The 16,797-nt window shown below is 49.4% G+C and overlaps 2 protein-coding genes and 2 non-coding genes across 4 annotated transcripts in view; 3 read left to right on the forward strand and 1 right to left on the reverse strand.

Annotated features, from left to right (window-relative positions):
- Window positions 1–16,797, reverse strand: part of LOC144093794 (angiotensin-converting enzyme-like) — a 144,930-nt gene that overhangs the window by 101,016 nt on the left and 27,117 nt on the right. The window lies entirely within an intron of this gene.
- On the forward strand, window positions 2,209–2,280 carry TRNAT-UGU (transfer RNA threonine (anticodon UGU)). Its single transcript has one exon. It is a non-coding gene; the product is annotated as a tRNA-Thr (tRNA).
- LOC144094385 (uncharacterized) lies at window positions 2,485–3,711 on the forward strand. Its single transcript, XM_077628354.1, has one exon. The coding sequence runs from the start codon at window positions 2,485–2,487 to the stop codon at window positions 3,709–3,711; it is 1,227 nt and encodes a 408-aa protein (XP_077484480.1).
- Window positions 7,493–7,564, forward strand: TRNAT-UGU (transfer RNA threonine (anticodon UGU)). The gene has a single exon. It is a non-coding gene; the product is annotated as a tRNA-Thr (tRNA).

Below are 16,797 nucleotides of genomic sequence, written 5' to 3' on the forward strand. Positions count from 1 at the left end.
ATAGTGAAGGGACCTATCACTTTGGATGAAATTCAATCAGCCATTTCTGCCCTGCAGAGCCAGAAATCTCCTGGGCCAGATGGTATTACTAGCGGATTCTATAAAACATTTTCGCCTTGCCTAGTGCCTGTTTTGGTGGAAGTTTTCAAAGCATCTTATGATGTGGGTGTCCTGCCTCCCACTTTTTATTCTGGGCACACAATATTAATTCCCAAAAGCAAAGATACTAATCGGTTGAAAACTGTTGAGGGATATCGTCCAATTTTCCTTTGCAATGTTGATTACAAAATTTTTGCCAAGGTTCTTAGCAGTCGTCTGCAGCTCGTCATTATGGACTTGATAGGTCCGCATCAGGTCTGTGGTATTAGAGGCCGCAGTATTCAAACACATATCCATATTGCACGTTCAGTATTAGAGACAGTATCAGATGAGATAGGCCAAGTAGCTCTGATTCAAATTGACTTGGCTAAGGCGTTTGATAAAGTTCGGCACGATTTCTTGTTCGCGGTCTTGGAGCATGCAAATATTGGTGACGTCTTGCTCAAAGGCATAAGGCTGTGCTATAAGCACTCCTATACAAGGGTTATTGTTAATCAGGAGCTAACGAAACCAGTACCACTAGAAGCATCTGTTCGTCAAGGATGTCCACTGTCTCCATTGTTGTTTGCCCTATATCTGGAACCCCTCTGTCTCAGTATAATTAACAGCGCAGCTATCCGCGGTTTCTCTCTGGCTCAATGTGAAGTTAAAGTTTTAGCTTACGCTGATGATGTCGCCCTCTTTTGTTCTGACAAAAAGAGTGTACTCGAGGCTCTAAACTTGACTAAACAGTTCTGCGATGTATCAGGCGCGGCTCTTAATTTAGAGAAATCCAAAGGCTTTTGGTTGGGTCATTGGGGAACTAGGCCAAGCCACTTCGGTGGTATATGCTGGAACTGTAGCCCTCTTGAGTACCTAGGCGTTCCGCTGCACCAAGTTCGCAACAGTACTGCCTACTGGGATTCACAAACTGTAACTCTACGGCGGCAAACACAGGCTTGGATGGGTAGGGAACTCTCAGTGTTTGCGAGGGCACAGGTCTGTAACATTTTTTTGTTTGCAAAGCTCGCGTATGTCCTTCAAGTCCTGCATTGTGCGAGGAGGAAGGTGCAAGCAATACATAGAATATTTGCAGCATTCGTTTGGCGCTCTCAATGGGAGCCGATGAGGCGTGACAACTTGTTCCTTCCCTTAGAGGGTGGTGGAGTGGGCCTTGTTCACCTGTTCGTGCATCAACTCGTTTCCCGTTTTTTCTTTTTCAAATCGGCAAACGACCCGTTTCTGGTAGCTGTGCTCATTAGGCGGCTTAGTTTTCATTTGCCTTACTTATTCGCACCGACTGTGCAGGCTCGTGAAGGGACTTTATGGGGATTTCTTAAGGAGGTTGCTGACACTTTCAATTTTCTCACTGTGCGCTTCTCTTTAGATTACCTGTATAGCCTGTCGAGAAAGCAGATGACCCAGGCTCTCACTGAGTCTTTGTTCCCTACACCATTGTATCGGCAGCCTTATCTGGGGTCTTTGGACATCAGTGTTCTAAAGCGTGTTAGGCGGATGTGCATTCAGGCAGCCGCTAAAACGTTCTTTTTCAAACTACACACAGCGACGCTGCCTGTCAAGACATTTCTTAATGACAAGGGGATGTTTGTACCCTGGAATGTGAATTGTCGTCTGTGTAACGTGCCTGAGACAATTGATCACTGCTTCATCCTGTGCCGTGATGCCATGTTCTTTTGGGACATACTACAACGAACTCTTAAGAAGGACATTGAAATTACACCATACACTATTAGATTTCTGCCTGTTGACAAAAACTCTGTTGTGCCTTATGACGTGTTTGTGTTGATGGGACTATTAAGTCTTTGGAAAAGCCGTATGATGGACAGACATGCCGAGCCACCAAGATCGTCCAAATCTGTGTTTCGGGAACAGTGTGCGTTGGTGAGGAGTGTATATGCTGCTCGCGACGAACCTCCAAGCTGGCTGCCGTGCCTAGATGCTTGTGTGTGCCTCCCTGAATTTTGATGTTTTGATGGGGATGCAGTGGTGAGTTAGGGCTATGGGGGGCTCATATTAAGCAGCCCGGTAACTTGAGACGCGAACTAGTCTGATTGAAGTTTCCTCCTTTCTACAGAAGTTCTTCCATGCAATAAAGAAAAAAAAAGAAGCGCCGCTATAGCTCAGTGGCAGAGCGCTGGTCTTGTAAACCAGCGGTCGTGAGTTCGATCCTCACTGGCGGCTGATGTCTTTCAACATTTTTTTCCTTTTGTTAGGTAAAAATGAGTATACTAGTTAATGCGATGAGATAGACATCCATAGACACGCCGCTGCGAAGAGCGCGGGTACTTCCTCGTATGCTTGCTCCGGAGGGGGTAGCTGTTAGAAGCGTCGCTATAGCTCAGTGGCATTCTACTTCCGGCCACCGAGAGTGACGGACGCAGAATCATGAGCTCCGGCGGAGCGGCGACGGCGGCCCTTGCTGGCCGCGGAAACAGAATCACCGATAGCGACGACACGGATTATCAGCTGATACTGCCCCAACTGCCAACAGGAAGCATCGTTTTGAACACCGTGTTTTTGCACGGCGACGTGCGAGCCAGGCCCTACCGGGTCGAAGATTTTAGGGATGCTCTCGTGCCTACCGGTTTGCTGCCGGACGTGTTGGCCCTGGGAGCCTACCAGGTCAACCACGTGTGGGCAGTCACCCTGAACGGCGCGGAGGCTACAAGGCGGCTGCTGGCCTTTAAGGAACTGAAGGTGAAGAACCGTCGCTGCGTCATCATCGACCCGCAGGATCATCAGGTGAGGCTTAGGCTTCACTGGCTGCTGCACGGCGTGGCCGACGAGGATGTGCGGAGCGCACTAGCGGCGTTTGGGACTGTCATGGACGTTAGCAGAGAGCGGTGGCGTGTGCAAGGTATGAGCGAAAAGGGTTCCATAACGAGGACGGTCGTCCTGAAGCTCAAGAAGGGCATGACAGTTGAAGATTTGCCGCATCAAATACGGGTGGGAGGAGAACTGGCCTTAGTCGTGGCACCCGGTCATCCGATGCAGTGCTTGCGCTGTCACGGCACTGGCCACGTCCGGAGAGAGTGCAAGGTGCCGCGCTGCTCGAACTGCCGGCGTTTCGGACACGAGGACTCCCAGTGCGTCCGCACGTATGCCTCAGCAATGGGCCCGGGGGAAAGGGATGAAGCCGAGCACTTAATGGACGCGACCGAGGCAGAGGACGCGGCGAAGGGAACTGGCGAGCCGCTGCCTACCGCTGTGGCAGAGCAAGCAGCCCTCGCTGGTGAACCGCAGGTCACAAGCGCGGAACGTCCGAGTGAACCGTCGCCTGGTCCACCACTGGTGCAGCAGAGTGTCGACAAAAGCGGAGCGAGTACTCATGCACTGCCGTCTCTATCGTCGAAGGGCCAGGAACCGCCAGCCAGTGACGCTTGCGTTACAACGGGTACTGGGACTGCAACGAAACGCCCCCACGAAGTCTCCGGAGACCACGACGACCAGGAACTCGCAAGCAGCGTTGACGAGCCGCCAGTGAAAGCGGTGCAAGGAAGGCGGGCTACCTTCAAGCCACGACCAAACGTCAACGCGGAAAGAAAGCCTGCCGACAAGCCACCGCCGTCGAGAAGCGAGAGCAGACAACCGGACGACCCCGGAGGCGTCTAGCGGTACGCTAGATGCTAAAGGTGAGCACCATGCTCCGGGCCTCCCTCCTACTGCAAACCTAAATGGGTCCTGAACCAGCCCTCTGTGTAGCTACGTTGAATGTCAGAGGTTTAGGACAGAAACGAAAAGAAAGTCAATTGTATCGGCTGATAACAGAAAATGACAGACATTCTCGCCGTCCAGGAGACCAAAGTCGAGGGAGAGGGGTAGACCGGGAGCATGGTGCAGCGTTTCACAGCAACGTACTATGCCGTAGTTAGCCACGCTGTAGGACTGTCAGGAGGATGTGTACTCTTTGTGAAAAAGTTGCCCGGTCTTACTGTTCAAAGCATCATGTCATGCTCGTCTGGGAGATTAATAGTGTGTGATTTCCTTTTGTGTAACGCGGAATATCGAGTGATTTGTGTGTACGCGCCGAACACATTGGAGGAAAGACATAATTTTTTTTGCTTATGTTAGGCAGTACATGATGCCTGAGAAGCGCCTCATTATTATGGGGGACATTAACTGCGTACTGAGTTCTGCGGACAAACCCAGCTGCACAGCTTTTCGAGACAGGAGTACGGACTTATTAGCTGGGGTCGTTGCCGAAGCGGAATTAGCGGATGTAGCTGAATGCCTACAGAGCGCATGCGCGGTAAAGTACACTCATTTCCAGGGCTCTAGCCACGCACGCCTGGATCGCATATACGTTGCTCTGGATATGATCCCGATGTGCCGTAGCTACGATGTTGTACCAATATATTTTACTGATCACTGCCTCGTTAAATGCGCAATAGGAACAAAGAAACAACTGAAACACTTTGTATCGGACATGTGGAAAATGAACTCTATGCTACTTGGCGACGAACAATTTGTAACAAAAGCATTAGAAGAAAGTAACAAAATAAAACTAAACACTAGCCTTAATCTGGGTCAGCAGTGGGAACTATGCAAGCAGCAGATTAAAGTCACAGCAATTGACAGGGCCAATGCGATTCGTTTCCAAGAAAAAAATGAAGGAAACCGAGCTGCGCACAATATTGGAGAAACTGATAGCAGAGGAGTGCAAAACACCCGGCATTTTCAAAAATGATATCAGGAATGTAAAGCAGAAACTGCAGTTGATCGAAGAAGAGCGCTATCGCGGTGCGCTGGTGCGTGCACGAACAAATTCACTGAAAGCAGGCGAGGTACCTACGAAGCGGGCTTTAGGGATTGAAAAGACAAACGCCCGACGAAACCACATAGCCGAGATAGAGCGGAATGGCGTCGTGGTGAATGATAACGAGGCATTCGGCGCCAGTTTTCTGAGCATTATCAGGCGCTATTGCGTTTCATCATGCCGACTTGGACGGATTTAAAAAGACATTTCTTGGCCATATGCCGCGACTGGACGATGAGATAAGAGAATTCTTGGAGCGACCAATAAGTGAAAGTGAAGTGTGCCTAGCAATTGAAAACTTAAACGACGGAAAGTCGCCTGGGCCCGATGGCTTATCCGCCTCGTTTTATAAGTTTTTCAAAGAAAAGCTGGCTGCAGTGCTCACGGTAGTGTTCAATGAGGCGTACCACATGAAAGTTTTACCACAGTCTTATAGTACATCCCACACTGTTCTTATACCTAAGACTGATGCCGCAGAAAAACTTAGACTGGTGACATATTACAGACCAATCTCTAATTAATGTTGACTACAAAATTTTAATGAAAGTTTTAGCGAGAAGACTCCAAACAGTGATTAAAGACCTAGTAGGCTGCCACCAGACATGTGGAATCAGGGGCAGGTCTATAGTGACTAACATACATAAGATGCGGTGCGTGCTTGAGTGCTGTGACATCATGAAAGCTTGGGTCGCTGTGCTGCAGCTCGACCTAGAGAAGGCCTTTGACTGTGTCCCACATGTTATTTTGTTCGCTATTCTCGATCATATTAATGTCGGTTCGATTATCAAAGATGGAGTGGCCATGGCGTACAGGAATTGCCCCACGCAGCTTATCATAAACAAGAGTCTGGGGGCCCCCATTGCCGTGCAGCGTTCTCTACGCCAGGGTTGCCCACTCAGTCCACTTTTATTTTGTCTTTACATTGAAACACTGTGCTTGGCTATTATTCAGAATGATTCGATTCGCGGGTTTCGACTGCAAGCTTCTGAAGTAAAGCTCTTAGCATATGCCGATGATGTCGCTGTATGCTGCATCGACCAAGGAAGTATTACAGCAACGGTTGAAGTAGTGAAGTGTTTCCGGGATCTCACGGGCAGTTTAATTAACTGGGGTAAATGCCTGGGATTCTGGCATGAAGAATGGCCGACAACCCCAGACACATTTGCTGGCGTGACGTGGTTGAACACCCCAGTGAAGTACCTAGGTGTCCCTCTGGAATGCTACAAAAACAATGACGACCTCTGGCTAAGCCAGCTGCACGAAAAGCGAGAAAAAGCAGACAGGTGGAAGGGGGTTCCCCTTTCTTTCTTCGCCTGGGTCACAGTGTGCAATCTTTTTTTTGTAAGTTGTGGTTTTTGATGCAGGTACTGCACTGCTCGCGGTTGAATGTGCAATGACTACACAGAGTGGTCGCCACCTTTATATGGGCATCGCAATGGGAAAGGTGTAGTCGAACGAACTTGTTCAGAAGGGTGAAAGACGGCGGTCTTAGCCTGGCGCATCTCTTTGTGCGACAGCTCGTTAATAGGTTTGTTTTTTCGTGACACGAGCGATCCTTTTTTACGCGCAGTGTGCCAAGTCAGATTAAGAGGTGCGTTGCCTAGTTTTGTTGTTGGCACAAATGTGATGCATGGATCCATTTCAGGTTTTTTCAAAGAGGTCGTGACTAGTGTACGATTCTTGTCGGCGCGTTTTTCGATTGATTATCTTTCTTCAGTGAAAAGAACAACACTGTACAAAGATGTGTGACAGCATTTTTCCGGAACCATTGTACAGAGCCTTGCATAGTGGAGAACCCGGTCAGAATGTTGTAAAAAGGGTAAAGAGAATGCAGGTGACGCCTGGAATGAAATCCTTTTTCTTCAAGCTACACACTGAAACACTGCCAGTAAAGAAATTCTTAGAGTAACGGGGCTTTTTCTTACCGTGGGGAGCTGACTGTATGATATGCAAACAGCCCGAAACTATAGATCATGTTTTTCTGCATTGCTGGGAAGGTGTGTACTTTTGGGATGTTCTGCAGCGAACGGTCAAAAAAGATTTTCCACTGGACCCACACGGCATTAGATACCTAGCAATAAACAATGAAGACGGAATTCCATTCGACCTCATAATGCTGGCCGGGCTCCACTCTGTATGGCGCTTCCGCATGGCCGGTTTCCATTGTGATCCGGATGCGAGGCCCGCACGGATGTATTTTCGCGAGAGTATAGCGAGATTTGTTGGAGTGCAGAAATCGCTTGAGCCTGTACCACAGTGGCTGCCGAGAGTGGAAGCCTTGACAGCGCTGAAAGAATTTTAATATGACAACGTCAGTACAAAGCTGACTGCTGCGGCATTTTTGGCTGCCTTATTTTTTTTCTATTTTTGTGTACCATCATGTGTTACTGCGCACTGTCGGAGACCGGCAATAAAGAAAAAAGAACTATAGCTCAATGGCAGAGCGCTGGTTTTGTAAACCAGCGGTCGTGAGTTCGATCCTCACTGGCGGCTGATGTCTTTCAACATTTTTTCTTTTGTTAGGTAAAAATGAGTATACTAGTTAATGCGATGAGATAGACATCCATAGACACGACGCTGCGAAGAGCGCGAGTACTTCCTCGTATGCTTGCTCCGGAGGGGGTAGCTGTTAGAAGCGCCGCTATAGCTCAGTGGCAGAGCGCTGGTCTTGTAAACCAGCGGTCGTGAGTTCGATCCTCACTGGCGGCTGATGTCTTTCGACATTTTATTTTGTTAGGTAAAAATGAGTGTACTAGTTAATGCGATGAGATAGACATCCATAGACACGACGCTGCGAAGAGCGCGAGTACTTCCTCGTATGCTTGCTCCGGAGGGGGTAGCTGTTAGAAGCGCCGCTATAGCTCAGTGGCAGAGCGCTGGTCTTGTGATTCTGCTTCCGGCCGCGCTAGCGAACGGACGCGTTATCATGAGCTCCGTCGGAGCGGCGTCAGCGGCCCAGCAGGGCCGCGGAAACAGGTCTTTTGGTGCTTTTTCTTCGACAGGTGCTGAATACCAGGTAGTTCTACCGAGTTTGCCTACAGGGCGTTTCGTTGCCAACACAGTGTTTTTGCACTGTGATATCAGGCACGCCCATACCGGGTGGAAGGTTTCCGCGATGCTGAGTTATCGCTCCTGCCGGAAGTAATCGCCATCGGAGCCTACAGGATGAGCCACGTGTGTGCGGTTACGTTTAAGGATGAAGACGCCGTGAAAAAAATTGTGAGTGCTGGTGAGCTGGTTGTGAAAAAGTGCCGGTGTCTCGTCATCGACCCAGCTAACCAAGACGTGCGCATGAAAGTCCACTGGCTTTTGCACAGTGTTCCTGACGACGACGTGAAGCTCGCCTTCGCGTCATTTGGCAATGTGACTGACGTTGCCCGCGAGCGGTGGCGAGTGCAGGGTATGACAGACAAAGGCTCCACTACAAGGCTCGTCACCCTGAAGCTGAAACCGGGAGTGAAGCTCGACGACATTCCGCACCAGGTGAGCGTCGCCGGTGAGCTCGCTCTCGTGGTCGTGCCGGGCAGGGCTCCGCTCTGCCTTCGCTGCCGTGGCACGGGCCACATACGCCGGGAGTGCCGCATACCGCGGTGCGGTGCTTGTCGACGGTTCGGCCATGAGGACAGCCAGTGCGAGCGTACCTACGCAAAAGTCACCGGGTCAGTTAACACTCAGGACACTTCAGCCTTGCTCATGGACGCGGCGGATATGGAAGAGACGTCTGCCGCTAAGACTGCGACAGCGGCGGGCGAGACGAATGCCGTGGAGACATCGCAACAGGACAAAATCGTTGCTGAGGAGGGCGTAACCATACGTGAACCAGCGCCTCGCCAGGACGCAGGGCCAAGGTCGGAGGGCGAGGTGAAATCCCCAGTCGCTACTGGGGCTCCTTCCATTCCTCCTGACCCTGTGAGCATGGACATGTCTTCCGGGGCGGCTAACCTAGCGGCGGGAAAGCGCCCGCACGACGACGGTGAGAGCCCGGCGCTTCAACAGGACGGCAATGGCGGAGACAAGCCGCCGTCCAAAGCCGCAGGTATGAGGCGGCCGACCTTGATGCCGCGGCCGAACACTTCGTCCGAAACACGGCAGGCGGGGAAACCGTCTCCGTAGTTTCATGCCTAGAGCCCGTTCTGGGGTCTGGGGATTATTTTTTTTTAGGCGTGGCGCGAAGGCACACACCATAAAATAAGGCGTTTTTTTTTTCTCGATATGGCTCTCATTTTAACTGAAGCACTGCGTGTAGCCACTTTAAACGTGCGAGGCCTTGCAGCAAGAAGGCGACAATGCCAGCTCAGTCGCCTTCTTCTAGACAACAATGTGCACGTAGTTGCAATACAAGAAACTAAAATTGAAAGCCAAGCTACAGAACGTATGGTGTCCGTTTTCCGTACGCACTTTGAAGTATGTGTGTGTCATTCTGTAGGTGCCTCTGGCGGCTGCGTACTTTTTCTTCGCAATAATTTCGGTATTACGGTGCAGTCACTTTTCTCGTGTGATAGCGGCCGTCTTCTTGTCGTTGATTTTTTGTACTCTGGCGTTGAGTTCCGAGTTATTTGTGTGTATGCACCAAATGCGGAGCCTGAGCGAAGAGTGTTTTTTGACTGCTTTGAGACATACCTAAACTGTGACAAAGTACTAATCCTACTGGGCGATTTCAACTGCGTCTGTCAGGCTACCGATCGTGCAAGAAGTTCGTTTGTGAGAGAAAGGAGGGCTGATGTCTTGAACGAATTGGTCCATGGCCATAATTTAGAAGATATTGGAAGTGTTTTCACCAATAGCCCTTGTACACGGTATACCCATTTTCAGGGCAATAGCCATGCCCGATTGGACAGAGTGTATGTGTCGGCAGAACTTTTTTCACTGTGCACATTGTATGATGTCAGACCTGTGGCTTTCAGTGACCACGCCCTAGTGATTACAACCTTTGGCAGGCAGCAAAGCAAAAAGCGGTTTAATTGGCATTTAAGGAAATTAAATAATAAGTTGTTGAAGGACGAAGGATTCGCTAAGGAAGTAAAGCAAGAACTAGAGAAGCTAATTACAGCGCAATCGTCGAACTTCGCTGCAGAGTCGGAGGAGTTTAAGCAAAGGGTAAAAATAAGAGCGATTGAAAAAGTTACGCAGTTGAAATATGCCGAGAAACAAAAGGAAGCAGAGCTTCGTGACCAGCTTGAATACCTCACGTGTATAGAAAGCGCACAACCAGGCACATGCTTTAGTGAAATCAAGGATGTCAAAGCCCAGCTGGAAAAAATGGACGCTGATAAGTATACTGCGGCAGTTATTCGGGCGTGAACTGAGCAGCTATGGGCAGAAGAAACACCAACAAAACGAGCGATATCCGATGAAAAACGACACTCGTGCCGAAAGCAAATACGACAAATAAACACTGGGGCAGGGGTTTCGGCAGACAGTGGCGTAATCAAGGAAACAATCTGTGATCACTTCAAAGATACGCTGGGTCATTCGCGGAAAGCGGAAAGGGGCTTCCATTGCGAATTTCTACCACTTATGCCGAAACGACGAAGAAATCAAAATACGGCTCGAACAGACGATTTCCTTGCAAGAAATAGAGGACGCTATAGATGCATTGCCAACCGGTAAAGCTCCTGGCCCCGACGGCCTGGGAGCAGCTTTCTACAAAGCTTTCAAAACTGCAATAGCCTAGATACTACAAGTCATTGTCGTTGAAAGTTATGAGAAAAAACGTGTTCCGCTGTCCTTCACAACTTCGCACATAGTGCTCATTCCCAAAACCGATGATGCTGAAAAGCTCCTGATGGTGGGGTCTTATCGCCCGATAAGCCTCACAAACGTCGACTACAAGATTTTCATGAAGGTGTTGGCGAAGAGGCTGCAGAGTGTTATAACATCGATTGTAGGCACGCACCAAACGTGTGGCATAAAAGGTCGAAGTATCGCTACGATCATACACGTGGCGCGGTCCATACTAGAATGCTGTGACTCTTTTGATGACCGAGTGGCGATGATACAACTAGATCTGGCAAAAGCCTTTGACCGGGTGTCTCATGACGTCCTGTTTGCCGTACTAGAGCATGCGAATGTTGGCCGAATAATAACAGAAGGTGTTAGAATGGCATACGCAAACTGTACGACTCAGATTGTTGTGAACGGCGAACTCACTGGCAGCCTGCAAGTGCGATCTTCTGTAAGACAGGGTTGTCCCCTGTCGCCATTGCTGTTCGCGGCGTACCTTGAGCCACTTTGCTTGGCCATCCGGAATAATGAATGCATAACGGGTTTCAGGCTGCAATCAGCGCACGTAAAAATCTTGGCTTATGCTGATGACATCGCTGTATTTTGTGCAAATACAGAAAGTATTTCTGAGGTAACGAACGTAGTGCACAAATTTTGTAGCTGCACTGGAGCCCAGATCAACTGGGAAAAAAGCAACGGGTTCTGGCACGGTGGCTGGGACGTCACGCCTGAACACTATTCTCGGATGCGCTGGTCCACCACTCCAGCGTTGTATTTAGGAGTACCCCTTGACAGTTACCGGGACCCAGATCCGTACTGGCTTGACCAAGCATCGAGGGCCAAGGAAAAGTGTGATGCATGGCAAGGGAGACAGTTATCGATGTTTTCGCGTGCCATTATCTGCAACCTGTTCCTTACTGCTAAAGTGTGGTATGTGATGAATGTGCTCAGTGCTTCCCGGGCAAGCATTCAAAAACTTCATCGTGTATTTGCGGTTTTTATTTGGGCTTCGACCTGGGAAAGGACGAGTCGAACAAACTTGTTTCTTTCTGTGAAGAAAGGTGGGCTTGGCCTGGCGCATTTATTTTTGAGACAAGTTGTCTCGCGTTTCATGTACCTACGGGATGAAAATGATGTATTCCTCCGGACCGTAATGCAAGTACGGCTTTGTCGACTTCTTCCTGACCTTCTTGTAAGTTCGGTACATGTAAATGGTGCGATAAGAGGGTACCTTAAAGAGGTTGTGCTCGCGTACAGAATGCTGCATGTTCGGTTTTCCATCGAGTATTTGTGTAATGTCAAGAAAAAAAAATTGTACGTGGAATTAGTGGACACAATGCTTCCTCTGCCGATATATCGTTTGCCACACATTGCAGGCCCTGGAGCTGATGTACTTAAAAGAGTTAAGAAGATGCCAATATTGCCAGCGATCAAATCCTTTTTCTTTAAACTCCACACTAATACCCTATCAGTGAAAACGTGGATGCACGTTAAAGGTCTTTTCGTCCCTTGGTCAACAAACTGTTTCCTGTGCCACAAACCGGAAACCATTGAACATGTGTTTTTGGACTGTTGGGATCCCATTTTTTTCCGGGATGTCCTTCAGAGAACTTTAAAGAAAGACCTACCATTAGATGCATATGGCATAATATTTCTACCTTTTCACAAAACAGATGATTTTCCATTTGATGCAGTAATGCTCCTGGGACATCACAGCTTGTGGAAAACCAGAATGGAGTTTAACAATGCAGATGAACAAGTGAAACCTGTACGGGAACATTTCATTCCAAATGTTGTGCGATTTAGGGAGGAGTATAAGGCCCTCCCTGAACAGCCAAAATGGATCGATGTGCTTGATGATTTGGCAAGACTGAAAAAATTTTAGCATGCCGTGTCAGGCAAAGGTCTGCCGGCACGTTTTAATCGTTCATCTTGTGTGTTTTGAATGTCAAAGTCGGCAATAAAAAAAAAAAAAGCGTTGGTCTTGTAAACCAGCGGTCGTGAGTTCGATCCTCACTGGCGGCTGATGTCTTTCAACATTTTTTTTCTTTTGTTAGGTAAAAATGAGTATACTAGTTAATGCGATGAGATAGACATCCATTCTACTTCCGGCCACCGAGCGTGACGGACACAGGATCATGAGCTGCGGCGGAGCGGCGACAGTGGCCCTTGCTGGCCGCGGAAACAGGATCGAGGGAAACGACGATACGGACTATCAGGTTATCTTGCCTCAGCTGCCTACTGGACGTGTGGTTTTAAACACACTTTTTCTTCACGGTGATGTTCGTGTTAGGCCCTTTCGGGTCGAGGATTTTCGTGATGCGCTGGCCCAGGATGGTACGCTCCCTGACGTGGTGGCTTTGGGGGCGTACCAAATCAACCACGTTTGGGCTGTGACTTTCAAGACCGCTGAAGGAGCCAAGAGGCTTCTCGCCTTCAAGGAACTGAAAGTGAAATGACGGCGATGTCTTATCATCGATCCGGAAGACCAACAATTCAAGCTACGGCTCCACTGGATGCTGGAAGGCGTGGCCGACGAAGACATCCGGACGGCTTTTGCTGCGTTCGGTAAGGTAACCGAAGTTACACGGGAACGGTGGCGCGTCCAAGGCGTCCACGACAAGGGATCTACAACACGAACTGTTCTCCTAGAACTGAAACCTGGTTTGAAGGTCGACGATCTGCCTCACCAGATACGTGTCGCCGGGGAGTTGGCCCTTGTTGTGGCGCCGAGGCGACCGATGCAGTGCTTGCGCTGTCATGGCACGGGCCACGTTCGGCGAGAGTGTAAAGTGCCCCGGTGTTCGAAATGCAGGCGTTACGGCCACGCCGACAGTGACTGCGTCCGCACATACGCAGTGGCAACCGGGCTGGCAATGGGAGTCGACACGACGGAGCACATTATGGACATCGCCGAGACCGAAGAGGCGGGAAAGGGAACCGACGTGACGACGAAACCGGCGGTGACGACGGAGTCTTCGGGGCAGCCGAGCGGCGACGAAAACATGACCAGCGACGGTGGGAAGAAACCGGGGACGGTAATTCCTGCTGGGACAAATGACGAGGTCATCCAGCGACGGGACCAGTCATCCGGCTAAAAATGTCCGCCAACCACCGACCAGCGAGGAACAGATGGACCAGAGCGGCGCTCGTGTGACGACCGTCGCCGCCCCAGCCAAGCGACCTCACGACCCGACCGACAACGAAGGGGACAAGCCCGCAGATGGCGGCGTTGAGGAGCCGCCAGCGATGACAGGCCAGTACAGGCGACCAACACTCAGGCCAACGCCCAACCTTGCGGCAGGCAAGCGGGTCGCCGAGAAGGCGCCTCCACTGCCTCCGCAGCAAAACCAGGCATCCGCTCCTGGCGGCTCCGGTGGTGGCAAAGGCGTCTAGCTTCGTGCTAGACGTGAAAGGTGAGCACGGTGCTCTCGGCGTCTTGACACGTTTTTAAATATGGCTTCTGCAACCTCCTTAACTTTTGCAACGCTCAATGTCAGAGGTTTTGCCGCTAAGAGGAAGCAGAGCCAAGTGCACCGCATTTTAACAGATGATAATATTGATGTACTTGCTATTCAGGAAACGAAAGTGGATGGGGAACAAGACACCGAGAGCATCTTGCAACGTTTTACGTCAACATTCTATGCGGTCGTGAGCCATGCCGTCGGCACATCTACCGGATACATTGTGTTTATAAAAAAGCTGCCTAGCCTCGAGGTGCAGGCGTACACATCGTGCCCTTCGGGTCGTTGCGTAGTAGTGGATTTTGCTTTCGCCTGCTCAGAACGGCGACTAGTTTGCGTTTACGCACCTAACGTGGGCGAGGATAGGGTAGCTTTTTTTGAGAGCATTCAGCGTTTCTTACGCACAGAAAAATACCTGATATTGCTAGGAGATTTTAATTGTGTCTTGAGCGCGGCTGACAAAACCAGTACGCGGTCCCACCGCGATGAAAGCACCGAACTTCTCCGTCACTTGATCGATAAGTTTGCATTGGAGGACGTGACTGAATGTGTGGTATACAAGCGCGGCATGATTTTCACGCACTTCCAACGAAGTAGCCATGCCCGCCTTGATGAAATATATGTATCGCGTCGACCTGTCGCCAAAGTGTCACAGCTACGATGTTGTTCCTGCAACTTTCTCGGACCACTGCTTGGTGAAATGTAGTATAGGCGCGGTAAAACGTAAAAACTCTTTCCAGAGGGACCTCTGCAAATTCAACAATAAGCTTGTGACAGACGAAATTTTCACCGGGTTTGCAGCACAGGAAATTAATAAAATAACCGTTAATGGCAATCGGACAGCTGGAGAAGAATGGCAAAGTTGCAAACAGCAGCTAAAAGTGTATGCAATAGAAAGGGCCAGCTGCATAAGTTTTCAAGAAAGGTTAAGCGAGGCACATTTGAAGTCCTTACTGGACAAGTTATTAGCTCAAGAATGCAAGGCACCGGGTGTTTTCAGTGTAGACGCCCGAAAAACCAAACAAAAGCTAGAAACGTTCGAGGAAGAGCGATATCGCGGCGCACATGTGCGCGCGAGAGCTGAGCAATTCGCCGCGAGCGAAACACCCACAAAACGGGCGTTAGGAATGGAAAGGGCGCACGCTCGGCGAAACCATGTCGCGGAAATTCAATGGGGCGGTGCCACTGCATCTGACGATGACAGCATTGCAAAGGCTTTTTTTGATTACTATCAAGCGCTTTTCGCTTCGAGGCATGCTGACATGGGCAGATTTAAGGAGATATCTTTAGGGGCCATGCCACGTATAGATGACGCAGACAGAGTAAGATTAGAGCTGCCAATTAGCGAACAAGAAGTGGAACGGGCTATTGATAAGTTAAACTCAGGAAATTCGCCTGGGCCCGACGGCCTGAGCGCGGCTTTTTATAAAGCTTTCAAGAAGGAACTAGCACCGCTCCTCTCAGTGGTATTTAATGAAGCGTATGTGTTGCATGCTCTGCCTACATCATATGAATCCTCGCATACTGTGCTCGTACCAAAAACCGATCAAACAGAAAAACTCAGACAGGTAACATCGTACAGGCCCATATCCCTCACAAATGTCGACTACAAATTTTATATGAAGGTTCTTGCAGGCAGGCTACAGACCGTAATGCATAAAATAGTCGGACCTCACCAAACGTGTGAGATCAATGGGCGTTCCATTGTTGAGAATATTCACAAGGCTAGGTGCGTGCTTGAGTGTTGTGACGCAATATATGCTCGGGTCGCAGTCCTTCATATTGACCTTGAGAAGGCGTTTGACTGTGTGGCGCACGAATTGCTGCTTTGCATTCTACATTACATTAACGTGGGTTCTGTTATAAGAGAGGGTGTGTCCATGGCTTACCGTAACTGTACTACGAGGTTAATAGTAAACAAGACCTTGGGGGCCCCCATTAGTGTGCAGAGATCGGTACGGCAGGGCTGTCCCCTCAGCCCCCTGCTGTTTTGTATTTATATAGAAACCCTCTGCCTAAACATTATAGCAAACGAGGCTATTCATGGTTTCCGTGTACAGGAATCAGAAGTGAAGCTCTTAGCATACGCAGATGACGTTGCTGTATTCTGCGTTAACCAAGATAGCATAAGCAGGACAATCGAAGCAGTAAAGGGTTTCAGTGAGGTCACCGGAAGTTTGGTGAATTGGGGCAAGTGCCTGGGATTCTGGCACGGAGAATGGCCGTCAACTCCAGCTGTTTGCACCACCGTTTCTTGGGTGACAACACCCGTGAAATACCTAGGTGTTCCACTCGAATTTTACAGGGACACTGAGACTTTTTGGAAAACACAGGTTGAAGAAACGCGTGAGAAAGCCGAAAAATGGAAAAGTGCTAATTTGTCTGTATTTGCAAGAGCAACTGTGCCCAATTTGTTTTTTATAAGCAAGCTCTGGTACGTGATGCAAGTACTCCACTGCTCACGGTTTAATGTGCAAAAGCTGCACCGTATTTTCGCTGCCTTTATATGGGCCTCAAAATGGGAGGGGTGCCGCCGGACAAATTTGTTCAGGAGCGTCAAGGTAGGAGGACTTGGTCTGGGGCACTTGTTCATACGGCAGATAGTAAACAGATTTTTGTTTCTCCGAGACGTTAAAGATCCCTTTCTTCGTACCGTATGCCAAGTAAGGCTCGGGCGTGCTGTGCCAGATTTCATTGTTGGAACGGAGACTATGACTGGAGGTATTTTTGGTTTTCTTAAAGAGGTTGTGTTTA

This window comes from Amblyomma americanum, chromosome 6, assembly GCF_052857255.1.
Source record: "Amblyomma americanum isolate KBUSLIRL-KWMA chromosome 6, ASM5285725v1, whole genome shotgun sequence".
Taxonomy (NCBI): Eukaryota; Metazoa; Arthropoda; class Arachnida; order Ixodida; family Ixodidae; genus Amblyomma; species Amblyomma americanum.